We start from the raw sequence: 27822 nt of genomic DNA, 5'->3' as shown, positions 1-27822 counted from the left end.
GCAAAAGCGTACGTACAGAAGCAGAAGCATAGTTATTGGTTAAGTTGAATGTAAAGCATACCTGGTGCCTATTGATTGGTTTTGGGAGAGCCCGCGCGGGAAAGGGAAGTCAGGGTGGGGTTAAGCCTGCGTAATCCTGTGCTCGTAGCTGGGGGTCGGTTCTCTGGTATGTAACTTATTTTGGGCAAACATCCTTTGAGGTGGGGAGGAAGGGTGGGCGTATTGTTCAAACGACAAGAATTTGGCCTTGTGAGGCCCATCTCTCCGGAATGTCCTTGGGTTCTGGTTATCTCTCATCCTGCTGCCGGCTGCTTGTAAAGTTTTAACAAAAGCTACAGTTATAAGCCAAAGCTAAGCGGTTACAGAAAAGCAAGAGAGCAAGGTTAATTACGGGGGGGCTTTTCTAATGGGGGTCTTACATTCCCCCCTTTTTCTTGTTTATGGATAGAATCCTATATCCATTAGGTTTATTTACCCAATGGGTCAGTTAGCTTAACTGATTGATATTGCTGAGTTAATACCATGGCTTGGATGAGTGACAGTCTGTCTTTCATAAATTGGGTCAACCTGTTAACGATACATGGCCCAAAAGTTAGAATTAATATTAAGAGCATTAAGGGTCCTATTAAGGAGGTTATCAGGGAGGTTAACCAAGGTGAGCGGTTCCAAATCCCTTCATACCAAGATTGTTGGGATTTAAATTCCCTTTTACGCTTATTCAGCCTTTCTTTTAATTTGTCTAGAGTTTCTGTTACCACTCCAGTCTCCTCCAGTTTATGGTGGGAGGGGGACATTAGGGCTTCAGGAACCAAGAGTTATTTGCCTCTGGAAATTTGTGCTATTGATAAGGTAACCTCCCTGTTTAGGTCTCTAGGACATCTTGTAGAGCAAGGGAGATTCCTGTTCTGCAGGATTGCGATCCCTGCAAGTTAACTATTTATCGTTTTATGGCGATCAGGGGTGCCTGAGGAATGCTACACATATGGAGGGGAGCGGGAGAAGAGGGGGTGCACGGCGCCAGCTTTTGCTTTGTCCTCAGCCAGCCTCCTGCTCCCTTATCATTCCCCCTGAACAATTTTGACCCTTTAAATCTTTAAGGTGGTTGAAGGTGGAAGGTCTCATTTTCTGTAACTTCTTCGTGCTGAATAGGGGCGTAGAGCTGTCCCTATCTGCTCGGGTCAATATTGATCAGGGTAGAAATGTATAAGGGAGTTACGAAAGGTGGAGACAGCTGAATCCAGCGCTGACAGTGAAGAGGCGTCCTCGCGCGCAATAAGGATCGTCTGTCGTGGTGCAGTCATTGTAGCAATGGAGTCTCGGCACCAAGTAGAGAAACATGGAACAAAGCAACATATTCAGATTAATAAGGCGGTAAGAATGAGAAGCCTGAAAAGGAGATTTGGCCATAGCCCTCCTCCAAGCCAGGAACTTAACCAATCACTAAAAGAGAAAGAAGGATCTTGTAGAGCCTTAATCTGGGCATTCATATCTTTTATTAGGCCTGTGACATTTTTGTGATAGTCTGGAATGTACACACAACATTCTGTCTTGATAATTGCACATGTGCCACCCTGGGCTGCTGTCAGGACATCTAAGGCCATCCTATTCTGTAGGACTGCCTTGAGTATTTGTGAGACTTCGGTATTAAGTAGGGAGATGCTGTTCAGTGAGTCATTGAGTGCCTTTGTAGTATATTTATTAAGGGCTTCTACATGCCACATGACATCCTCTAGTCCCGCAGATGGAACAAAAATGGATGCTAAGTGATCATACCTTTTAAAAACAGATCGTGTCCATCTTTGTTTCAAGTTGGGGAGATTAGCTGGGGTTGCAATGGTTTTAGTAATGCGCCCATGAATCCAGGCAAATCCTAAAGTACAGCGACCTATCCACCCTGGAGGAAGCTAGGGTCACAGGTTGGTTCCACATATCCAGTGGGTTCCATTTGGAGCTGGCCATCTAATGCCAGGTCGCCTTGCCCAGTCAGTAGCAAACCAGTCAGTAGCCTGGAGTGCTATTACTTGGGAACACATTTCTAGTGATAGCCATCCCAGATATCGTGTGTTCTTTGCCCAAGTATCACTCGTATGATTTCTTTGTTCCCAGCATAAAACTGCCTTTTGACTGAGCCTTCCAATCGTGGGTGTAAGCCACAGATATGTATCCCAGATTTGATATATATCATCCTTAGTATAGCGATAAGGAGGGTTTCGTAACTTAGGCCCATATTGGATTGGGGAGTTATGGCTTGATAGCAATCCCCTTTCCTTCCAAATAGCTCCATGGAGCATATTTGGAGTCAATGTTAATTCTTAGGCTTTGGCAATTGCAAAGTGCTAGTGAGCACTATGGCACACCTAGCTGTTCTTATTTTTTTTCTATGAAAACTATTGTCATCAGAAAACCAACTGTCAGTCGTATTTTTAACAGGGGCATCTTAAATCTGGACAAATAGAGTAAGCAAGATCAATAACCTCTTTTGCTCTATAGAGAAAGAAGTACAGGTCAGGTTCAGGCATACAGGTAACTAGGTTTAAAGTTTGACAAAGTTTAAGTATTATTTCTGGCATATCTATAAGTATGGTCCAATATTTAATTAGTTGGCCTCCATCATCCATTGGTGGCCTTTGGCTTCTAAGACAAATCTCGACCTGATGTGAAGTCATTAAAGTCAGGGACTGTTCCCTAGTGAGCTTTGAGGCTCCTTTATGAGGGCTGCTCTAGGTTTTGCTAAAGCATCTATTTGCAATTGCACCTCAACAGAGGTGGCCTCTAGGATAAATATGACTAAGGGATGGAACCAATAAGAAGATCTTTGAGTGGTCCAGCCTTAACAATCCATTGTCTCCACAAGTCCATAGTTAATCCTATGGAGTGCAATAGGCTGGCTTTTAGGCAATTTCATTATCCCAGCCACACATAAGGTGTTAGTTAAGTTAAATAATTGTTGGGGAATCAATCCCATTTTTTTCAGTTGTTTAATCATGTGCCACGGGGTTCTGCTAATATCCCCACAAAATAGTAAGATCGACTAAAGAAGCTATTGTGCAACTTCTCTGAAGTTTACCTCAAATTGTTTAGCTTAGGTAAACAAGCATTTAAAGACAATCAAATCTAGAATTTAACATCCATAAAGGCGTGTTACTAAAACATGATTTTTCTCTCTAAAATAACCCTCATTTACAGAGATAGCCAAATCAGGACTAATTCACTTGTGAAACAAGTCCAGTTTTAACAAACTTGGCCTATTATTTACATAAGCTCAGCAAGAACAGTGAGTGTGATCAATAGATCTTTTAGAATCTGCTTTGCTGGAACTTTGTATAAGGAATCTCTAGGTTGAACTTTTAGTAGCCTCTCCGGGCCAGAAGCCAAGCCCTGTACTTGCCATGAGGCATGCCTGCAATACCTTTGGGCGAATTCCTCTTCCTGAGACTGCACCTACCAAGGAGTGACATTCTTTACTCACCTGGTGAGGCTGCTGGGAACTCTGTAAGCAAGATATCAGGCCAACAGTCCCAAGGGGCTTTATGGCTCCAGGTTTCATAAAGTCAACCTTAGTTCCTTTAAACTGTCTGCTCATATCTGAGTCTTTTCAAATATGACATCCCAGTCAAAGCCTTGGTAAAATAACCAGTTTCCAATGGTGTCCTGTTACAAGGAGAACAGATTCTTATTGAACTTATGCAAATGACTGATTGCCATGGAAGAAAGAATACTTACTAGGACCTTTTGGTTTCAGAGGGTTCAGATAGAGAGAAAAGGTGAATGCTTTGAGCACTTTTACAAATGAGCACTTTTACATCTCTATAAGTTACAGATAACTAGGAGGGAGTATCCCTAGTCTGGAAGAGCAAACATTAGAGAGAACCAGCAATGTTTAGAGTAAGACAAAACAGTAAGAGACACAACACTATAATCTTTTAGTTCATTTAGTCCCAAGCCATTTCCTTCCAAACAACCATCTCATTTAGAACAAAATTACCTTCCTTTACCTTCAACAAAATGTATTCCCATTCCTTAAATCTTTCTTACATTATCTCCTACTTTCCTACATACAGTTTCCCTTTATTTCCATCAGTCTTAGTTACACTAAGCAGAACTTTGTATTCTTAGAAACACCTTAATCTCTAGTGAAGACTAAGTATTAACCAATTGTGAACTGTTACAACAGAATTCTTCAGGTGGCGAATTTATGAATCAGTTAAGTGGAAAACAAGTTTACCAACAGATTTAGATTCTCTTAGTTTCTTTGCAGTAAGAAGTCAAAAGCACAAACCTACATCCAGTAATTAACGACTTAGCATTTTATCCTGTTTGGTTAAGACCTAGATGTCCACAATTTAATTCCATTTGTCATCCAAGCAAAACTTTAAAACTTTCAGGTTACCAAAGACTTTGAAAGCTACTTCAGCAATTACCCATTAAAACTTTGAGACAGACAATTAACCATCAGTTTAGTCATTTCTTTGCTAACAAATTTTAACAAGTAACACAAGCTTATCTGACCTTCAGTAAACTTTGATAGAATAAAAGCTTCACATTTACTGCTGTTAACTTCAAAGACAGATCTTATCTTAATTAAACCAACAAACTTAACTTAGTTCCAACACTGATTTACGTTTCACCTGGACCCACTCCACTTTGAATGTTTACCTGAGACATGCGTGGGAAGATCTGGAGTGGGAAGTGTTAGGTCCAGGGGCTGCTCTTCTTGCTCCTTGACAGTGGAAAGAGAAGGAGCTGTGGTGCATGATCTAGAGGCTAGTCATGCAGGCTGCACGCACCTTGGTGCAGAAACAGAAGGGGAAAACAGGAAACAAAGTGCTGCCAGGAGGCAGAGAAGGGATTCCCGGTTTCAGAGCTCATAAGCCCCAACAGAGGAGCAGACGCCATGCTTTCCCATCAGCCAGGGGGGAGGGGTTAGGCAGTCCAAGTCAGGCCAGAGAACACAGGGAAACTTCCCCGAAACAAAGAGTTTCGGCAGCTGCTTGGGAATATTCCTTATAGTCTCTGTCTCGAGTTAGACCAACCCCAGTTGGCTCCAGTTATAGCCATTAACACGGGAAGTGAGTGAGGGAGAAGCCCCCACATCTATTAGGAGTAACAGAGAGAAATAAAGCCAGAATCCCCTTTGTTAGGGATGGCCCAGCAACCTGGGTTTACTAGAAGAAGGCTTATTTACGTAATTATCATCGAATATGTCAGGAGAAAGTTTCCTAGCTGACTCATTTGGGCAAACACATTCCGCAAAAGCCCCTTAGTCTGGGGTCCCTGATCGAAGACCCGCTCTTTGACCTGCAAAATAACATTAATGTTAAAGGTCCCCTCTGTGGGCCATTCAGAGGTGCAGAGAGTCTGCCATTTTCTTCTTTTGACTTCCACCGATAAGTTGTTGGCTCGGTGCTGAACATCTTTCCAGTGACCTAGAGTGAGGCTTAGAGGGGTGGTGAATGTTTGCCCCATCTCAAAGTCTAAAATAACACCAAAGACAATAAGTAGGACACACAGAACAAATAACAAAAAGGACACTGCGCGATTTCGGCGTAATACCGACAGGATGGTTTCAGACGGCCGCGTGGAACTACGAGTTTCCTCTGCGGCCCACAGACGGACGTATCCCTCGGATACTTGTGGGGCCCCAAAGGACCGGGCCCCTATGATCCTTGGGCCGTCCCCCAGGGTGACAGGGGAGGAGTTTCAGGTTTCAGATGGCCGCGAGGTGGAGCTATTGACCTTAGTATTTATTTTTCCCTCCCAATGTACGATGTCGCAGACGAGGGGAGGGGGATCTTTCAGGTGCTGTCCTGCTCGCGTCCCTCGCGGGAGCTTAGGAGCGTCTTGGCTAAGGTCTATCCGTATGAACCCCGGACCAGGCTACTCCAAGGAGTAGATGACCGTTATGCCGTATGACGTTCCGCGAGAATCAGGGTGCAGCCCACTCAGACTCCGTAGCCGAAGCCGTGGAGCCGCACGAACACATTCATACAATCAGGCACTCCTCAGATTCAAACGGGTTAGACACCCTCCCATAAGCAGAATGTGATCTTAATCAAGGCGCAATGTGAAAGACACATAAAACAATTAACGAGCCGGCAAAGACAAAAACCTTGCGGTGCACCGTACAGATTCCACTGGCCTACAGAAGGAGTCTCGAGACCTCCTCTCAGTGGACAGATTCCGTCCAGGGCCGAGGGGTTCCTCTGGAACGGACAGACGGTTTTAACCCTCGGACAGATGAGGAGCCCCAAAAAATTGGGCCCCTCGACACCCTGGAGCGTCCTCCAGGGTCGGCAGGGGAGAAGTCCGAGCTCGTCAGCTCCTTCTCAAGCTGCCTACAGATACAGAGCCCCTACGCGTAGAGGTACAGTCCTATACGAGCGTATAGGCGGACCACGGCCGTACAAGATAGGAGACAGGAGCCGAAACGAGAACATAAAACAGAAACAGAAACAGAACAGAAGCAGAAGAGGGCTGGCCAGCTATCTTACCTCCCGGTGGGAGTCCGTTGGATCCCTGGGCAGGAGTCCGATGATCTCGGTGGGACCTCCAAATGAAAGACCCGCGGATCCCCTTACCCAAGAATCCAACACTGCCACTGGATGCAAACAGCAAGAGGTTTATTGGGACGCAGGTACCGGCGGGCGGACAAGTCTAGAGAGGACTTGCGCGCCTGCCCTTTGTTCAGGGCCTTTTTATGGGGTTTGGGGAGGCAAAAGCGTACGTACAGAAGCAGAAGCATAGTTATTGGTTAAGTTGAATGTAAAGCATACCTGGTGCCTATTGATTGGTTTTGGGAGAGCCCGCGCGGGAAAGGGAAGTCAGGGTGGGGTTAAGCCTGCGTAATCCTGTGCTCGTAGCTGGGGGTCGGTTCTCTGGTATGTAACTTATTTTGGGCAAACATCCTTTGAGGTGGGGAGGAAGGGTGGGCGTATTGTTCAAACGACAAGAATTTGGCCTTGTGAGGCCCATCTCTCCGGAATGTCCTTGGGTTCTGGTTATCTCTCATCCTGCTGCCGGCTGCTTGTAAAGTTTTAACAAAAGCTACAGTTATAAGCCAAAGCTAAGCGGTTACAGAAAAGCAAGAGAGCAAGGTTAATTACGGGGGGGCTTTTCTAATGGGGGTCTTACAGTAGGTAGATGGCCCTGGGACTGGGGCTCTGAGCTTTTCCTTCCTTCATTTATAGCTCAGTTCTTCAAAAATCAATACTCACTACCAGCCGGCAGCTGCCCCACACCGGCCGTACGTGCTGCTGGCCACGAGCGAACAGTATCAGCCTCGAGGAATACCTGGAATTTCAATTTAAGTCTTGAAGGTCTATTTTTGTGTTATTCATGTAGTCAAGCAATCAGAGTCTACCCAGCCTAAAATGCTTTGCTCACACAGTCTAGTCAGTAGTATGCTTTGGTTTCCAAAAATATCTACTGGAATAATAAGAAAATCCCCACCCTTCTTTCAAAGAAATATTTTAAAAGTCGTAAACAATGGCTGACATGAGCAAAAAGGACAAAGCACACTCATGCTCCCTGCAGGAGAGACCTGGCCTCGACCCACCTTCTGGGATGCGGTCTCCCGCCATATTTCAGTATCTCACTATTCTGTAGTATCCAAACACTTAGCTGCATTATTATTCTTTTAAGCACAATCACTTTCCTTTATTTAAGTAAATGAATTTAAAAGGGAACGTTTGCTTCATGACCATCAGGGAAGCAACTACCGGTCGCTATATACAGAAGGAATGATGAGGCACATTAACACCAAATATGTCCATTCACACAACAGCTAAAATTATCCCAATAGGTATTGTGTTCCGGGCAAAGGAAGTCTTTTACAGCTCCATCTGAGCAAACATCAGCCAAGATCCCTCGGGAGCAATGCCAGGCCATGACCCTTTGTCACCAGCAAGAGTTAAGCTAGCGGGGGGACCATTTCAGGGTCTCCATTGTATAGAACCAATTAGGAAAGAGAGGTGCCCATCTTTAAAAGTGGCCACCTGGATTTTAAGCAACTGAATCTGGCCTATTTATGATCCCCACTCCCAATTACATTTCGCAGTCCACTTGCCTAACTCCGGAAGCCACCTCTAGCCAGTAAATGTTTTCACACAAGAAATTAGGCCTTGGTGTACGGAGGTGGTAATCACTGGACTATATTCATGACTTTGAAATACACACTTGAGGAATGGAGTCATGCAAAGAAATGGTGGGGAAATCAAGCAACAGATTGGTGCTAAGGGGGGACAGGATGTGAACTAAAGAATCAGGCCTTCTCCACTGCTTAGGTGCTAGGGGTTCAAATAAAAGCCACAGCTACTAAAGACAAGAGGATAAGCAATGCTTTAGTGAGTCCCTGACTTTATTCGGATTTCTTCCAAAGCAAACCCTGTATGCTTTGAGTGCCAGTAGTTTATTTGGGACACGATCCCAGGAAACAGAGTGAGGGAGGAGGGGTAGGAAATAGGGAAGAGAGGAAAGCCAGTGAAGGGTGCCTTAATGAGCGGGTTACTGCTGTAGCAAATGGGGCTCAGTTAACAGGGCCCCCTGAGACCCTGTACAGAACACACCTCAGATTGCCTTCCCAAGGGGCAAGGAAGCCTGGGCATTTATCCTCAGGAACTGAAGGCCACTCCTGAGGTACGAATTCCCTGGGTGTGTCTGGCCTGCAGGGGCACATTCTCGTTCTAGAGAACGCTTGCAGGCAGAGGCTAGGACAGCCGTCCTCAGGTGACCCCAGCGTGGGCCAGAGCACCAATCACCACAGTCTGCTCTGGTCAAGCACAAACATATAGATATTAAAAAGAAAAAGAAACCACAGCCCCTACAGGGGAGAGGCGAGTGGAGAATCTGACCGCGGCCAAAGTCCAAAAACACATGACAACACTTCATTACCCACAAGGATTCCCCACTCAGACGGCAAGACAGAAACACAACTTTCCCAAACGCGTAATGAAACAGAAAAAGGGGAAGACCAAAAGGGGAAGTGGAGGCTGCTGGACGGGAAGGGAAGGCAGAGCCTGCCAGACAAGGTAGACAGCACGGGGCTGACCGTGTCTCAGCTCTCCCATCGGGATCCTCCCCAGGGAAGAGGGCCGAAGCCAGAGACAGAAATAAATTTGTCCGGAAGGGAAGGAAATGCTGCTGGACTCAGGAGCCTCCAAAGCATGAGCAGCGATGAAATATTGGGAGAAATCTGATTTCAGATGTGTAACCCTTCAGTTAACTCCCCTCTCCCGCTGGATCCTTGGCCACAATCCTCTCACTACTCACATGGAAACTGGTCAACAGAACTGTCCCCAAATAATGCCCTTTGGTGTTTTAATATTCTGATTCTCCAGCACACATCATCACATGGGCAGGCACGGAGGGTTCCAAAAAGAAGTCCCAAGTTTGTTTAAATTTTCTCAGCTGCTAGGTGACTCTGCCATGACCCCAGCTGGAAGATTTTTCCAGACATGGGACAGAAAGTCCCAAAGGAGGGGGGAAAGCATTGTTTCTGAGAACGTTCTGAGAACAGCTAAAGAATTGGTCTGGCAGAGTGTCTGAGGAGCATCAGGACTGTCTTCACTTGGGATTTTTATTTGTCTTCTTGTCTTTCTCTTTCTCCCTCACACAAGGGGGGCTTGCCTCGTGCTATTTAGATCCCCCATGTGCAGAAAAGTCCCTGTAATAATGATAGGGGATACATACACATTTGCCGCATTGACTTGAACCTGACAAGTGCAACAAGCTAGGGAAAGAGGAGGGGCATGGGACCTCCTGGGCGCTTCCAGCCTGACAGCCAGGCCTGCCACTGTCTTGCTAAGCTCCTCAGGAGCAGGAAGGAAAGAAGGAAGATGCCAGTTCTGAAGCCCACGCCAGGCAGTGGGGATTTAGGCATGGGGTGGAAGTCTGCAGTCTGTCTGCAAGTGAGGCCCCAGAGACCCTGTGATTGGCAGGGAGCAGGCAAGCTGGTTGGGTCCTGGTGTTCTAAGAGACCTCCAGGCTGGAGGGAAGAGAGAGTCCAGCGCCTGTTTAAAGCACGGGGCTCCAAGGGTTAGAGTGGGTGGAGGAGGAAGCTGGCGAGTTGCCTGGGTGGGAAGAAACATGTGGGAGTCAGACTTGACCTGGTAGCTGGACTAAGAGGGGGCTAAGGTCTGCTGAGGTCACAGGCAGGGAGGCGGGGGTGCTCAGACGGAAGGTTTGCACTGGAAAGCAGGGCTGTGGGCTCTGTGGTGGGACAAGAGGGCAGAAGGGCCTGGAGCCCATCCAGATTCCTGAATCTGAGAGAAACTGCTTCAGACTTCTGTCAGGCATGGGTAGGATAAGCAGGGCCCCTCTGGGCCTGGGTGCGGCCCGTTTGTGTGGACAAAGCAGTGGAACCGCAGCATACACAGCATTCCACGGGAAGCCCCTGGCAAGGGCAGCGGTAGCCACGGGCACTTTGACCTACACCATCTGATGTGACTCTCCCAGCCCACACGAGGGGCAGCAAGGGTTCTGTGCCTAGAAACCTTGAGTGGATCCCCCAGACATCACAAGCTGGAAAGTGGCAAAGCCAAGAGTCTTTCCAACCCCAGACCTTGGGCTGTTTCCAAATCTAACAAGAGGCTAATTTCATCAGTACACAGAAAGCAGGAGCCGCTGAGCACGGGTGGGAGCTCACTAGCTATTTGTTAATGGACTGAGTGAAAGGCCAAGAAGATGGTGGCAGGTGGCAGATCTGGGAGGAGGCAGAACCACAGGCTAGAACTATCCTGGGGGCACAAGATGGGGAGGGGAGGGCACTGGCTCAGTGTGGGATGGGGGCTGGCTACACACCAGAAAGGCCAGACTCAGTGGGACACCACCTCTCCTTCCCCACACAGTGAGCTGGCTGCACAGGGAGGCCTACTGAATAAAAACTCCTCAGCCGAGAAATACAGTTGAGGTCACTGGCTGAGGTTTCTGGCTGGCATTTCTAAGCATTTTAAGTGGCTAGGCATAGGATAGGAAGGAGAGCACTTGGAAGATGCTCGATTATTATCTCAGGGATGGTGAGAACAATCTGAATTTGTGTGGACCTTCCTGGCCTCCTTGTTTCTCTGACTGAAGATGATGCAACAGAGATGCTGAGCGAAGGACAGACAGGAATGCTGCCAGCCAGGAGAGAAGTGAGAGGTGGACATGTGGGGATGCCTTCCTAACCTTTCCCTGCACTGGCCTTCCCCGCCTGGACTGATGTTTACAGATGAAGAAAGCATGCTCCCCATCAACAGAAATGCATCACAAGGGGCCATTCGTGCTCCTCTGAGTACAGCTACAGGGGGTGCTGTGTGTGTTCACCATAAGGCGGGGGCAAGCGTGGGAATGGCAGTGTCTAGGAGTGAGGCCCCGGGCTGTCCCTGCACCCGCTCAGGAGATCTCTGAGTGCATGAAAATTCTCCAGGACCAGGAAAGAAAAGTCAGTGATCAGGAAGAGAACCCCAAGATTGGTCTCCAGAGGGACCTGCGTGGGCAAGTAGAGCAGAACCTCTGGACCAGAGCAGCCGTTCAAGAGCCCACGGGGACGGGGAGGGTGGCCTGCCGCATGTCTGGATGGTGAATTTGCTGGTGAGCCTTATGGGAGCCGTTGCAGCCTAGACCTGCTCCCCTAGGCCTCCTATAAAGGAAATAAATTAAACGAGGGGAAGGAGGGGGAAAGAGGGAGACTCCCTCTGGATTTTTTTTAATTGTCTTGCTGTGATTGCCTATTTAAGCCCACCTGGCAGAAAGAGGAGTAAAAACACTTCACCCTCCTTAGGGGGCCCTGAGAGAAAGGCAAGCTGAAAGCTGAGCAAGCAGCAAGGAGGGCAAGCTGGGGGGACGCGGGGCACAGGGTGAGGGTGGAAGGAAATGGTAAGACTTCTCAGGAAAGAGACTGACAAGAGAGGCTGGGGTCAGGTGAAGGCCATGACCAATGCTGACAGGGCCTCTGCATGTCCCGCCTTTGGGGAGGCTGGGTACTCAAGCTAAGAGATAAAATTTCACTATGTGATGGCATAGACGGTGACTTTCCTTATCTACAAGATGGGCTTCATAATAGCGTCCACCATCATAAAGCTATTGTGAGGCCCCATCAAAATGGCCCATCGGAAGAACTTAGACTGGTTCAGCCAGAGCTGCCACCATCATGACTGTCGTCTGCCCATCCCCCACGAGGCCATGGATGTGTACCAGTAACACCTGTATGTTCGTGAACTGATGAAGCAAGTCCAAGGACTCATTCATGCCACACAACAAGGAATAAAGGATAGCAACAAGCTGCCAAAATTTCAGAGACCTGTGGCCTCCTGAGTAGATAGATAAGGTCCACTCGTGTGTAGACAACAGACAGCCAGCTGCCCACTGAGTGAGATTAAAGTGGTGTACTTCTCGGCCTCCAAGGCCCAAAATTCCATCCACTATTGGGCTGACCACCTCCAGACATGCATTAACCTATCATTCTTCAGCAGGATCTGGTCTGCTAGTAGAGAACAGAGTCTTGAAGAAACGAGACACAGGCCAAGACACCGCCTGTGTTGAAGGGCTCTGCGAGTTCAGCAACTGAGGAGAGTCTGCCTAAGGGAGGCAAACAGCCCCAGGGGAACATGTGGGAAATGGTCCTAGTACAATTCTTCCCAGTGAATTTTCCCTTGGGTCAACCACAGAGGGCAGGAAGTCCAGAAGCAGGCTCAGAGAAAGGTCGATTCTGGAGCAGGAAAGATCAGAAAAGTCCCAGTGAATTTTCCCTTGGGTCAACCACAGAGAGCAGGAAGTCCAGAAGCAGGCTCAGAGAAAGGTCGATTCTGGAGCAGGAAAGATCAGAAAAGTCCCGAGGGGTACTTCAGTATTGACGCCCTTCTTTCTCCAAGCCAGGGCTCCGTGCAGAGGCAGAGGTCCGTGGGCGGGGCTACTGAGCCTGCGTGCCAGTGGTAACAGTTCACACTTAAGAGTCAAACAGTGCCGAGTGCCTTAAATGTCTCCCTCACTTAACCTTTCAACAAGAAACTACTGTTCTGTCTCTATTCTCCAGGGTAAGAAACTGAGGCAAAGGAGGGTAACTTGCCCAAGACTGCCTAAGGAGAAGATGGCAAATGGAATGAATGTAAGCAGAGTCTAGACTCTCAAAAATTATTTATTATTTATTTGAGAGAGAGAGAGAGAGAGAGAGAGAGAGAGAGAACACGAGTACCAGCAGGGGGTAGAGTCAGAGGGAGAAGGAAGAGAGCCCAAAATGGGGCTCAATCTCAGGACCCTGGGATCACGACCTGAGCTGAAGGCAGACACTTAACCTAGTAAGCCACCCAGGCGTCCCCAGAGTCTAGGTTCTTAACCCAGTGCTACCTGCCTCTCAATAACTCCTACTCTTTTCTCCTGGAGGGACTATGCCTGCCCTGAGCCCTCACCCTTGCGTGCTCCTCCAAGGAGGACTATCTTCTTCCTGGGGATTCAGACCAACACATCCAGCCCAACACCAGTAGAAGATGGTTTCTGGAACAAGATTTAGACATTCATCAGGAGACACGCCCGAGTCTCAGCTACTCTGGAGGAAGAAGTCTACCTCAAACTGTGTAAAATGTTTCATAAACGATAAGCCCCACTTTAGTACATATTTAAGAAGGATCTGGACCTTGATTAAACAACTATCACAATATATCCCAGAATGGAGGCAGTGCCAATCTCCCCCTCTAAATCAACTTTGTAAATAAGCCCAGAATGAACCATCCCACAATTTCCTTTTCAAGAAGTACTGACCTAACATAATAAAATAAACTGTTCCACCTTCATTCCTACTCTCAAAGCATAAACTGTTCCTCATCATTAGTAAGAAGCTAATTTCAGGCCACCTGGGTGGCTCAGTCAGTTAAGCATCCAACTCTTAATCTCAGCTTAGGTCATAAACTCAGGGTCGTGGGATCGAGCCCTTGGTCAGGCTCTGTTCTCAGCAAGGGATCTGCTTGTCCCTCTCCCTCTACTCTTTTCCCTGCTCTCTGTCTCTGTCTCTCTCTCTCAAACAAATAAGTAAATAAGAGGCTAATTTCAAGACTCAGTAAATGAATAATGACATTAACCAGGAAGGTTAAGGCTAAGGACAAAGGCCTCCTAAGGCCTGGGGATCTCCTGGGAGTCTTGTTACTTGTGCACCTTGTAAAGGCTGGAGGAGTCCACGAAGCTCCTACGAGTGCCTGGCTCTTAGGAAATGGCTGGATGCTAGATTTTCTGGAGAAAGAAGAAAGGGAATGACGAGGAAATGGAGAGAAACTTCACTCACCATAAACTGAGGGCCTCAGTGAATCTTACTGGTGTATGAGAGTATCACACAGGAGAGACCGCGCAGAGAGGCATGAAGGGATGGTGGTTAAGGCTGCTGGGCTCACAGACCAGCTCTGCCAGTTTCCAGCCTGGGTGAAGATGTACTCTCCCAGCCTCAGTTTACTCAGCTGTACAATGGACAAGGAAACCACAGCAGCCCACATCGCAGTGATATAGAGAGAACTAGGAGATCAGGCATGTGAGGTGCTTACTGGGGCAGGGCCTGGTGTACAGGAGGTACCACTAACCGCTGGTCACTATCATTGTTGTTATGCTGTTATCTGAAATGGCCACGCTAACGTGCACGCTCTAACGGCCGCTACAACATAAGAGGGTTCACACATTGGTGGTCTCTCCGTGGCAGTATTCCCTCCACAGTGCAGGCCTGTCAACTAGACACCCTCCCTGAAACCTGGTATTTTACAGCTGAGTGAGCTGAATCACCAGTTCCCTGCCTAATTCGTCCTCCAAACTGGCTCTCTGGATTTCTCTCTCTGGGTGGACATTCAAAACGAACAGACCGAAAGCGGAGCATCGATTCTGCACAGGTGCCCTGCACATGAACACTTCCTGTGCGAGGAGTGGGGTCGTCCAAGGGCAGTGCAAGAGCGCGGGGATAAAATCCTTCAAGTCCTAGAATCCACTTCAGGTGTGACATATTGGAACCACTGCAAGTCAATTTCATGTAGTCCTGCTCTCCCAGAAGTCAGACATCTGTAAGCCACCAGTCAGGAGGCACAGAAAAATCCAGATTCTCCTGCGATGGACTGCTGTCTGTATACTCTCATCCCATTTCTTTTTCCTAAAATGCCACGGGGATTACTGGAAAGCTGTTAGGCTGTCTGTAAGTGGGTCAAAAGTCCCTGTGTTGACATACTTACTTCCCGAGAGTGGCTCCTCATGCACTTCCAACAGGTCACTGTCTGGCCCATCCAGAGTCTTGCTCACCCCGTGTGGGGACAGTTCTGCACCGTCCCCTTCTCCAGAGGGCGAGGTGGGTTGCTCGGCAATGGGCGTCTCCCCTCCAGGGCCCTTGCCTGGCTCCTGGCCGCTGTCTGTCCCCGCTGGAAGCCCGGGGTTCTCGTCCTCCCTGCACCTGCCCGGCTCTTTTTCTGCAGCTCTGGCGTCCGCTGGGGGGCTGCTGCCTGCTGACTTCGCAGGGCAACCATATTGAGGTATGACACCCACGAATTTCAGGCCTTGACTTGCAGCCTCTTGGACCTGCGAGGCAAACAAAATGAAAGGGCCTGGGTGAATGGAATGTTCTATCAAAGGTGGGCCGTGTGCAGCATCTAAAACACCTCACTGAAGGCATCTGTGGCTGTTTCAGTCTTGGACATGAAATCTCTCAAGGCGGCAGATGTCCCTCTAGGCAGCGGCCACACCCTAAGCCTGGTCCCACTGGGGACAGATGGCATGGGGCTTGCGCTTTTTAACTATGAAACATGTGGCTAGACAGGGCTGGGATTCCCCTTCTTTGAAATACTGCATTAGTCTCCTAATGTTGGTTATTTTTTTTTTTCTAAGAGGCTGCAAGAAGTTCTAAAGGATGAGTTGGAACAAAGGGTTTGAAAGAGGAAGTTCATTTTGGTAAGAGTTTGTTTTTTTCATTTTTTTTTTTTTTCTGATGAATCACCTACTTCCTGCCAATCAGGCTACTGTGTAATCCAGTAGGTCTATATAGCCATATACTAACTACCAGATGACATTTTATGACCCAAAGAGCTTCCTCTTTTCAACAATGGTTTTGGCAGAGAAGGGCGGAGGTGGGGAAAATCACCACCACGTGAAAGCTGATGTGCACGCTCCCCACAGCGGGGAAATCTGACTGACACCTGCTCCGCGGTGCTCTCCGCCTCTGCCAAAGGCACCCCAAAACACCCAAAAAAGCAACCTGCAGGTGTTGCTTGGGCAGACTGATGAGTCTCCAAGCCATGGTGCACACCATCCAGTCCCGGTCACAGGGAACTTGCTTCTCACTTCCTGAGCCCCCAGGATGGGGGGGCGGTTAATGGCCACGCAGAGTACCAAGGCACTTTAACTCTTCCCTCCCTGACAAATACCCCTGGCAACTGAATTTAATAATCTCAGGGGAAAGAAAAATGGAAAAGAGTAGCCAAATAAAATCAAGCAAGAGCCATTCCAAACTAGGAAATCGGCTTTAGGGGACTTTCTGGGCAAGGATGCTCAGGTCACTTTACAGCTAAATCAGGAAGTGAAGACCCCAGAGTTGTATAAGTCTTAGTCACCAACCCTTGAGTGGATGACCTCAGAAAATCTTGAGGCTTCTGCAGGGATCATCCACCATCACTTGAGAATTAGTAAGAAATGCCAGCACGGAGCTACTCTCTCTAAGAGATAACCAAGCCGCGGCAGGCCTCCTTGGATGAACCACCCTAACTTACAGCCAAAGGTCATTTTAGTTCAGTACTGTATATTCTGGAAAGCAATCTAGAGCAGTTACAAATGTACAATCCAGTCTTTCTATAAAATCTAGCCTGTGCTAGAAATAATGACAACAGTAGGAGAAATTACCATCTAGTGCAGACCTACTGTGTCCCAGGCACTGTACTAGGCATAAACTGTCCTGGCATTTTCCATAAATTGTTCTGTTTAATCCTTCAAAGACCATTACAAAAAAGAAACTTTCCATGAAACAAACCATTTTTCATTCTAAAAATTCATTTCTCGCCCATTAATCTGTGATGCCCCCCTACTTTTAGATATTGTTTTGGAAAGCTTCTGAAAGAAGACACAGGTAATGAAAGTTTTCAAAAGAGAAGAGGGGAAGATAATTACTGTCTAAGAACCTTAGGTTAAGGGAAGCTGCTGGCTACAAAGCCTAGCTCTGAGCTTCCTGGAAACACAGGCAAAGCAATGGATCTTACATATCTCAAGTGAAATGAGGAAATGTGCCAGGTCCACAAGAGAGATGCATAATTGGAAGTAAGGAACAGAGAACTTTGTTGTAGGACTCCTATAGCACCATGGTGTAAAATGTGTCTTCCTCAGTTCTACAGAAAACGAAGAGACATTTTTCTTACATCACTTATGTACTGTTAACCCTTGCTAGCTGGCTAGGACAGGAGGCTACAGCACAGGGGTGAAGCTAAAGCAATGTGGTCCAGGTAGCCATGGACAGCTGCATGCGGGCGTGTGTCAGAGCTGGGGACCCTGGCCATGTTAGCAGTTACACCTCCCATTCCCCCTGCAGGGGATGGAGGTGGATTTTTTCTGACCTTAATTTTCTAAATCTGTTAACTATTTCACATATGACTTGCCTATACTTCTTCGGAAGGGGTTTGGAAACAGGTTTTTTACAGTTTTGAACATGTGATGCAAATTCTCAAGGCACTAAACCTGTAGTAAAGTAAACGAAACCTAACGGTCACACATTGTCACATGTGAGAAAATACTATTAATAATTTCCAGATGTAGCTCCTAGCGGAAGGACCGTGAGCCATCTCCCTCCAGGCTGCAGACCTCTGTTTCAGCTGTCAGTCCCCTACACTCCAGCGTGGCTCACTCCTTCACCAACTGCAAATCCGAGCCTCTCCATTCGCTGCGGCGCTGCAGGAACAGGGACCCTGTGGGCACACTTGCACCCAACCCCTGCCGCGGGTGTCCCACACACAGACAAGACACCTCTGACTGCTGAAGCATTTTGAAAAGCTGGTCCCACTGAGGGCTCGACCATAGGCCAGTCTCAGCCTGAGTCATGGGGTTTGAAAGCTAAAAAGGCCTGGCTTGGAGCTCGAGGTGTGAGACTCTGGAACCAGAGTTACACAACTTTCTAGGCCTCAGTTTTCTCACCCATAAAATGCAGGGGACCTAGGGGAATCATACTCTTTTGCAGTTGCTCTGAAGATTAGATATTCCATATGGCAGGTGTGTGGAAGGAGAGGCACAGAGAAGGTACTCCTAGCTGTCACTGTTGCTCTACCCTCGCTCCTTATAGGTCCCAGGTTTCTGTGACCCTGCCGAGATGGCTGACAGTCACCCAGAGTAAGGAGCCGAGGACTCTGCACACAGGCCATTATCCCAGTCCTCTCCTTCCTTACTGGGACTTGAAATTGGAGAGGCTTTTGCATTAACCGGACCTTCTCCCACAATTAAGACAACCCTCATCTTCGGAGCTACTTACTGTACTTCAAACTTATCCTCTATGCCAGGGGTTCCCAAAGTGGGGTCCCTTATCACCTGGGAACTTGTTAGAAATGTAAATACTCAGGCCTCGCTGGCTCAGAAACCATGAATCAAAACCTCCGTCAGATTTGGTTCCCAAATAGGTTCTGCCTAGCACCTTATATTTCTGGATCATGATAGAGTCACGACATGAGGGTAGGGCCCAGAGACTTGTGTTTTATCAAGGCTTCCAGTAATTCCAGTGTACCCCAAATTTGAGAATCACTGTTCTAGAATATAAATGTCACATAGGCAGAGCTTTGTGCATGGCTTTGTCCCTGGTGCTAGAATGATGTCTGATGTAGAGTAAGTATCCGGGCAATGAATTACTGAATACAATAAATAGTGAGTGAATAAGTATGTCTCCATTCCCAGAATGAGCTCAGTGAAGGTGGGGATGCAGACTGATGAATTTTTCAGTTCCAGAATTCAACACACTGTATTAAGTTCCTACACTGGCCCAGACTAACATTGTACTTAGTTGCTGGGTTTAACAAAATAGGAATCCCAGCTCTCAAGAAGATTCAGCTAATTATTGTAAATAGATTTTAAAAACAATTATACAGCAAGACATAAAAATGCTTATTTTATAATGTGATGTTAAAAAATCAAGATTCTAAACCTTATAGACATAGTATGATGACAGCTATGTAATGTTTCTATTAGTGTGTAATTTTTCAAACTTTTTCTAATGAGTATGCATATTATTTTTACAACTGAAAAAAGTAAATACTCCACAAATTTCTCATACAGAATGATAATATAGTAACGGATATACAGGCATAGATATGACAGTGATTATTTCTACCTAAAGGGGAGGCTGAAAAGTTTCTGACAGCTCAGGGCTGTAACAAATGAAATAATGTAATACAATAGGAAGAGGTGAGGGGTTTGAGAGAATTGGAGTGTGTATGCCTCAGTTTACACATTCAAATTCGATAGGCAAAACCTATTTAGGGATTAAATCTGCAGGAGGTTTTGAAGGAGGAATAGGAGTTCACAAGATAGGTGAAGGAAAGGGAGAATGGCAATGCAGATAAAGAGAAAGAAGGCTTATCACGGGCAAAACTAGATGGTCTGAAACAGCCTGATATATTGAAGTAACTTCGATACATGAACATTTCTGGATCATGACCAGAGAAGCCAGGAGTTGGGGGCAAGGGCTAGAAATCAGAAGGGCCATATCGTGGATGTCATTGAATGCCATGCCAGCAAAGGCTGTGGCTTCACCCTGCAGGCCAACTTTCCCACTGTAGTAACTCCAAGAGCAGAGAATGGAGGTCTGAGGGCAAAGCATGGGATTTCTTTGAATGCTTGTCTAATTTTGTATCCTGCCCCACAGTACTGTACATATCAAAACTTTTAAAAAGATGCCAAAGTTAAATGCCTCCCTCCCACCTCCAACCCAAGCATTCCAGAGAAACTCGTGTTCTAAGAATATGAAACATCTTTGTGCATAAATCTTTGCAGCTCTGCTTACTTCCTTTGGGTGGATTCCTGGAAGAGGAATTAATGGGTCAAGGGATATTAACTTTTCAAAGGCTTGATACAGGCTGCCAAATTGTTTACCCGAAGGGGGGAGTAGTCCTTTTTAACCAGAGGAACCGCATTTAGATTTTATAAAGATCAATATTTGGCTAGACCGTAAGGGCTTCTAACTCTAGTACAGCACTTTTTTTCTCTTAAAGTCATTTGACTATATTTGTTAAACGGATCCTTTCTTTCTCATTCACTCCGTTATTCATTTGTTCATTCACAGCCTTTACTGAGCAAATCTCCTGAGCGTACTAATAGGGGGCACCAGCTGTCATTTGTAGGGCTTCACCCTCAGCCACCTGGTCTCCTCACTCTGTACTCCTCCTGGTGACCTTCCCTACTCACTTGGGTTTAGTCACTAGTCACATGTTAATTATTCCCAAATTCGGACTCCCCAGCTGTGACTTTCTCCTCTGGTGTTCACACCTACACGACCGATGATCACAGCTGCCGGCTCCACCACTGGAGACACAGGCGTCTTCCTGAGCTCTTGCCTTTCTCCAACTCTGTCTGCTCACTACAGCCTGCCAGATCTATCCCCCCACCCCATCATTTCTGGAACCCCTCCCCATTCTCCATATACCTAAAATCAATTTATTTCAGGTCTCATTCTCTGCTGCTGGGCACTGCCATTTCTCCAAGCCATACCAGGTCCTCATGAGCATGGAGTCAAATTAGTATGGAAGATCAAATCACGAACACCCAGGTCATTTTGTTACGGAATTCCCTGCAGACAGGCACACACACGCCTAAAAATTTCTCTAATGACTGCGATTATTAAAACAATAACTGTCAACATTGTATAATTCTTCCACAAAGAACATTAACGTGCATGATCTTAGGCCCCAAATAAAACCTTACAGAAGAGGAAACAGGCTTTGGGACAGTGCTGTGACTGGCCAAACTACTAATCACAGGCCAAGTCCAGATTGAGCTCAGTATCCTAAATCCACCCCAACGCTCCTTCAATGGTACCACTCTTTCTACTGGATGTAATCTAGCCTGTGCTAGATTTAAAAATGAAGTAAGACCATTTTCAACCAACCAATCCAAGACTTCACTCAACTGTTCTGTATTGAGTAAGCACAAATTTGATAGTAACTCTATTTTCCCAACTTAAAATCAGAGATTATAATGTGAAAAAAATATTTTTTCTTTTTAAAAAATTTATTTCTATGAAAAGTATCAACTTGTTATAAAAAATATGAGCTTCTTTGGTTATGCATATATTTTTTAAAGATGTATTTATTTGAGAGAGAGAGATCATGAGCTAGGGGGCACAGCAGAAGGCAGAGGGAGAAGGAGACTCCCGCTGAGCAGGGAGCCCGATGCGGAGCTGGATTCCAGGACTCCGAGATCATAACCTGAGCCGAGGCAGCCGCTTAACCGACTGAGCCACAGAGGTACCCCGGTTATACATTTAAAGAATCACTTTCATGAAAAATAACAACATGACCTTGGAATAGTCCCAGAAAATCAAAGATGTATTGTCTGTTACTCTGCTTTCAAAATCAATACCTGCTGCTAAAGGTAAGTTCAAATATACACCGCTTTTCCCTACTTTCTGAAGGTCGTGTGTTCCTGTGAAAGCTTCTGTTGGATGCAATGACATAAGGCGAAGAAACAATTACCATTAATTTCCATGGAAAAAAATTTGAGCAGTCCCAGACCCAAAAAGTAACCTCTCCTAAGCTTTTCTGATACCTTAGGACACATTTTGCTGACAGAGGCACAAAACAGATGGAGATAAAGCACAGACGCTCACAGACACAGCTCAAAGTTATGGAGGCTGGAGGCTGAGATACGGAGTGGAGCTCCTGGGGAAGGAGACTGGTGGGCTCACTGTTGCTGTTTGGGGAGCACGTTGCCTCTATGATGGCTTATGGCAAAACAAATGGATGCTATTTTTGCTTTTTGTCTTTTTTTCACAAAAGCAAAAATCCTTATTGGTTTCTTCCACTTGGTGAAAACAGGGACTAAAGTTGGTTTTTGCAAAAGAGAAGTGGCATAACGTGAATGCTCAAAAAGTGGGGGATACCTGCACTCTGTCTAGTGTGTGCTTGTGTTTTAGAGGACATGTATCAGTCAGGGGGAAGCCAGTTACAGAGACATGGAACATGGGCTGGATTCTGTAGCAATGGAAGCTATCTGTAACCTGGAGAAGGGAGCAGAAAAGGCTCCGGCTGACCAGTCAACAGAATCAGGAGGGCTCACAGGCCATACTAGATAGCACATGTGAAGGGCCGGAGTCTGTCAGAGATCACCTTACCAGAATCTAGCCAAAAGGGTGCTGAGGTTAATTCTATGTGTCATATGGCTAAGCTATGGTGATCAATTGTTTGATCAACACTAGTCTGGATGCTTCTGTAGAGATATTTTAAAGATGTGATTAACATCTTAACTCACTTTGAGTAAAGCAGATTGCCCTCCATAATGTGGATGGGCCTCACTCAATCAGTGGGAGGCCTTAAAAACAAAGATTGAGATTTTCCCAAAAGAAATTCTACTTGTCGACAACAGCCTAGAAAATCTGCCTGAGTTTACAACCTTCAGACTCAAGACTACAGCATCACTCTTACCTGAGCCTCGAGCTGGCCAGACAGTCTTGCAACTTTAGGACTTGCCAGTTCCCACAGTCCTTAAAAACCAATCAGTTTTAGTCTCAGTATCTCTCTCTCCAGATAGATCAATCACTAGATAGATAATCCCACTAGGTCTGTTTCTCCAGAGAATTCCGACTAATACAGGAGGAAGACGAGGAAAGAGAGCGAGGGATGTAAGGTAGCACAGGTCAGGCTGATAAAGGTCTCTGAATCTAAACCTGACTTGGTGGGAAATGAAGAGATAGATGGCCAGGAGTTCCCAAAAGGCAGGGAGAGAGATTGTGTCCCACCCAGAAACAAGATCATTAGGACTTAATCTAGCATTGATTCAAGGTCCCAGGGGAGAGGCTGAAGCATGGCAAGGAGGTTACTAGTGGCCCCTATTGTCCAGATAAAGGTGGGAGAAGGTACATTCCTAACTGGTAGAGTTAAATTCTACAAATTATAGGCAGTTTCTAACTCTATGATGAATTTGATGGAATTCTCACAACACATTAGCTCATTAGTGCTGGAATTAGAACCTCACAGACTTTTAACAGATAACAGAGCTGTGCCCTCCAATATGGTAGCTATTAGCCAGGTGTGACTATTTAAATTTAAATTAATTCAAATAAAATTAAATGAAAAGTTCAGTTACCAGGCACACTAGCCACATTTCAAGTGTTCAACAGCCACTTGTGGCTAGTGAGCATATTATTGGACAGTGAAGATACAGAACATTTCCATCATCACATAATAATAAATACTATTATGGGCATAATAAATCATATAAAATACTGAATAATAAAAACAGAGGTTTATTTCTTTATTTATTTATTTGCCAGACAGAGATCTAGAAACAGAGTTTTCAACAATGACTTCAGAGGCCTATAACATACGGAAAAGACTAAGACTCTCTCTCTCTCTCTCACACGCACCCCCCACATTTACCCTAGACCAGACCACTGCCTACTTTGAACCCTCTCCCATAACTCATGAGCCAGCATTCCGTGACAGCTGACATTTTAATGTCTTTGGGGATTTATGAAATATAAAGAGAACCTAGAGAGGCATGCACTTATGTCAAGAACAGACACAAAAGTGCTGTTCTGAGTTGCACGGTTACACATGAGTCTTTACGGTGAATATTTTATCATACGCACACAACCGTTCTCATCTTTTGTCACCTAAACTCTTGTACAGCCTTCTGAAAAGAAAGGTTCAAAAATAACACCGGTTTTAGCTCAAGTCTGAAGATGCCCTTGGTATTCTTACGTGTTAACATTTAGCTTTAGGAATTGAAACCTTTACTAAGCACTGTTGGGAGTTTAGCACCATTATCATACAAACCTGCTGGTATTGCGGTTTTCTCCCTTAATGACTGGGAGGTCTCAGAACGAGTCCTGGACAGGGAGTCTGAGACCTACAGCTTTGGCAACTCTGCCACTCACTAGTGATGTGACTGTTTAAGCCAGTGGATCAATCTGAACCTCAGTTCCCTCATTTACAAAATGGATTTAATAAAACCCATTCATTCATTCCATACCTCAACACCTTACTGTGTGCTAGGAAGTAGGAGCAGGGGACATGATAATGAGTCAAGCAGGCGTCCCTGCACTTCATCGTAATTTGATCCAGCTCAAGGGGTAACTTAGAGACTCTGAAGAATTAACGTGGTCAATCCTTCTCCAACTGTCTGTTGCTCAATTTGAAGGGCCACCACTTACCCTTGTCCCTGGCAGGGCTGGGGTTAGGGGGAAGACGTAGTGCTTTATTCTCCTCTACTGTTAGGGGTGATTTGGTAGGAAGATCAGAAAATGCTGGAAGAACTTGGAAAGCTGCAAACTCCCTTGAAAACAAAAGGAAGAGGTAGAGGCCAGGATCCTGGTGGCAGTAGAGAATGGATCCGTCCTTTGGTAGCTCTCTTCAGGGCAGGCATTTCTGACAAAAGGAGCTTTATTGGTCCTCATTATCTGCATTAATTGACTTAGTTCTTTCATTTAGAGTGTGCCTATAATTTCATAATCTATTAAAAGTGTAGTTATGGGAGTTATAAATAAGTAGAATGGATAGGGTGTGCTGTTTAATTCTTATTCCTCAAAGATCTTCAATTAGTTATTGGTGCCCCTGAAAACCAACCCACTGGAGAACTCCAAACCTGTCAAAAGTCTAAATCAAAGATGCAAAAGGGAGGTAAACGAGGAAAGGCCGATAAGCAAGGAATGACTCAGTGGTATCTCACATAGCAGCCAAGTGGACAGTAGGGAAGGGCCAGAGCTGGACCTTAGGAACACCTGAAACCAGTGTCTTCAGCACAGTCAGGAAACTTTCTCTCCAAGTTTTGTCTCTCCTTTTATTTGTTAGCATCACTCTTCTTTCTTATTTAGGACAAATTTTCTCCATGTGGCAAGATAAAGGATCATTGCCAACTTCTGAGTTTTCTGCTTATATAAGCCTAGCTACTGGAGATAGAATGCCCAAACTTCCTGGTTACACATGGCAAAAGATCCCAGAGAAGGGCTCTGATTGGCCCAGTTCAGATGAGGTGTCCACTTCTGGACGAATCAGCTCTGGCCAGGGCAGAACTAGAGGGCTCCCATGGAAGTCATCTAGCTGGATTGTTGGAACAAAGGTTAGCAACGTGGAGAGATAAGAAAGTGCCGTAAGTTATGTAGAGGAGAGGAAATCCTCAGTATGCCTGCACAGAAAATCCATAATCACAAAAGCTTACATTTATTGAGTGCTCATTGTGTGCTGCAGACTATTTTAAGGGCCAGATAAGGGCTAACTCACTTAATCCTTATAATAACAATAGTTTCTTTTTCATCCCCATGTTACAGATTCAGAAAATTGATGAAAGGAGGCACAGAGAGGTTGCAAAGCTTGAACAAGAGCACACAGCCCATAAATGGCAGGTAGGATTCAAACCTAGGCAGGCAGTCTGGTTTCAGATTCCATATTCCTACCTATACTGTTCAGCATTATATTGTCTGTCTTATCGCCTATACTCTAACTCATATTATGAAATAGCTGGGCTTGATTATGAAGATGGTCAAGTCTAGAGACTGGACTTTTTACTCTGTAGACAATGAGGTGCCATCACGGTGGCTGAGCAGCAGTGACACAATCAGGTTTCTCGCGAGGAAGACTGAACCATCCACAGGATGTGGTATGGATTGAGGTGGGGGGTGACAGTAACAGAAGCAAGCAGACGGAAGGCAAAAAGAGTGGCTGAGGCCCTGGGAGTCACTGCAGAGGTTGTGAGAAAGCTCACAAGAACTACGCTTGCCTGGGAAGGATGTGAATGACAGATAGCTGGGAAACCGGAAGTACAGACAGCAGTCTGCCGACTAAAAGGCCAGACACCAAAGGACTCTGATGTGCTAAACTACTGGCCATCACCCAAACACGGCCATGTTTGAAAAAAGTGGAATTATTAGGAATAATGCTGTGATGACAGGGACGAGTTGGAACTAAGGAGGCTGGAGGCTGGGGCATATGGCCACCTAGTTAAACATGACCAGCAGTGAAGGCCCAGAAGGCTGCTTTAAAAAGACTCCCATGACTGCTCTCTCTCATCCTTCCCCGCCCAACATGTGGGTCCACTTCTTCCATCACTCTCCTGCTGTTACATCCTTGGCTTTCTCCGCCTGGCCCCTCCCAACATGTCGAATCCGTCCCATCCCACCCTGGGTCACAAGGCTGGCTCGAGGTCTTCCATCTAGACCATGAGTAGACCGTGTGCTGACCAGCAATCCCTCTATCCACCCCTAGCCAGTGCTCCTGTCCTCCTCCTGGAAGGCCTCCCCAACACCTTGTTCATGCCCCTCCACTTTTAAGAGGCTTTGTTCTTTTATCATTCAAAGTTCATCCCCTTTGGGGTCTAAGCAGATCCCTCTGTTTGGGAGACTGTTCCACCCAAACCCCCCATGACCAGTTTTGCCTTGCTACCAGGGTCCTCTCTTCCCATTGATGGCCCTCCCTGAAACCCCAGTCTAAAAAGTGTCACCTGGTCACGCTTCAATATATCTCTTTCCTTAATTTTCGTCCTATCACTTTCTTCCACCTGTTTCCTTATTAACTTTTATCTTTCCCAGTTGAATGAGAATTCTGTGAAGACAAGAACGTTGTCTATTTTGTTCCCTACAATGTCTCTAGCATCTGAAACAGTTGTTGGTACCTTGCAAGTCCTCAATAAATATCTATTAAAGGGAAGAACAGGAAACAGATGAAATCTGCAGCATCTGAGGTTACTTCTAAGTGGAACGTCTATGACTCTACAATTTCAGGAATGATCCATCTGGGACCAATAATGTTTTGCAAATAACATTCAATTGAGATTTTGAAAATTTGCACATCATTTGCTACTCACCTCATTTTAACAGTGAAAAAAACCCTGAAGCCTAGAAAAATTAAGGGGTTGCAGGTCCAGGGGTACATCTTAAGAAAGCCAACTGTTAAAATAAAATTATTTGTAGTCCCTTGAGTTTCTAGTCCATCTCTTAACAAACCAGGTCAATCTTTCCCTCAGGCAAAAGAAAATATACAGCAATAAACAATTTGTTCATATCAGTACTTCTTATCAAGATAAAAAATGCCTCATAACTGGGCATTCCTTAGAGCCTTCTTTCTTAAAGGAACTACCTAACATGAGACTATGCATTTCCTTAAAAAACAAAATGGAACAAAACAGCTAGAATTCAGAATCCCGGAGCTGCTGAGGTTGACAACCTGAGTTTTATACTTTGGAGATACCGGTGACCCTGGAATTACAGGCTTGGGGCAAAGAAACTTAAGGGCTTATTAAGACTCCTAAGAATGTTCTGGAAAACCAGTTTTAGAGTCTTCATGGAACTCAAATCTCAGCACCACAGTTAAATTATTGAGGCAAAAGAACGTAAGTTTAAAGAACTTTAACCAAGAGCAGATGTTTCCTTTCACACCACACTGCTTTAACATCCAGTATTTGTGATTCCACCCCCCCCACCCCCCCAGCCAGTCCCTGATTTACATAGGCCTCCAAAACATTGATGAAAGGCACTTGAACAAAATGTTGAGATGGTGTGGTTGGATCAGTGCTATCTTAGTTTTACCTCTTGGTTTTTTAAAAAAACAAAACAAAACAAAACAACCTTTTCTATTCCCATGACTTCAGACCAACAAAAATATAACACGGTCCTAATGGCATTTGAAACCGCCATGGTAAACAAAGCAGTTAAACTAAGTACTT

The 27822-nt window shown here is 45.9% G+C and overlaps 1 protein-coding gene across 3 annotated transcripts in view; it reads right to left on the bottom strand.

Annotated features, from left to right (window-relative positions):
* RFTN1 (raftlin, lipid raft linker 1) overlaps window positions 1-27822 on the bottom strand; it is a 200368-nt gene that overhangs the window by 50348 nt on the left and 122198 nt on the right. For all 3 annotated transcript variants that reach the window (XM_032332324.1, XM_032332306.1, XM_032332317.1), the window contains one exon: window positions 15171-15510. In XM_032332324.1, coding sequence (XP_032188215.1) covers window positions 15171-15510 — 340 coding nt within the window. The remainder of the gene's footprint in view (window positions 1-15170; window positions 15511-27822) is intronic.

This window comes from Mustela erminea, chromosome 1 (assembly GCF_009829155.1).
Source record: "Mustela erminea isolate mMusErm1 chromosome 1, mMusErm1.Pri, whole genome shotgun sequence".
NCBI lineage: Eukaryota > Metazoa > Chordata > Mammalia > Carnivora > Mustelidae > Mustela > Mustela erminea.
This window is presented reverse-complemented; position numbering and strand designations above follow the sequence as displayed.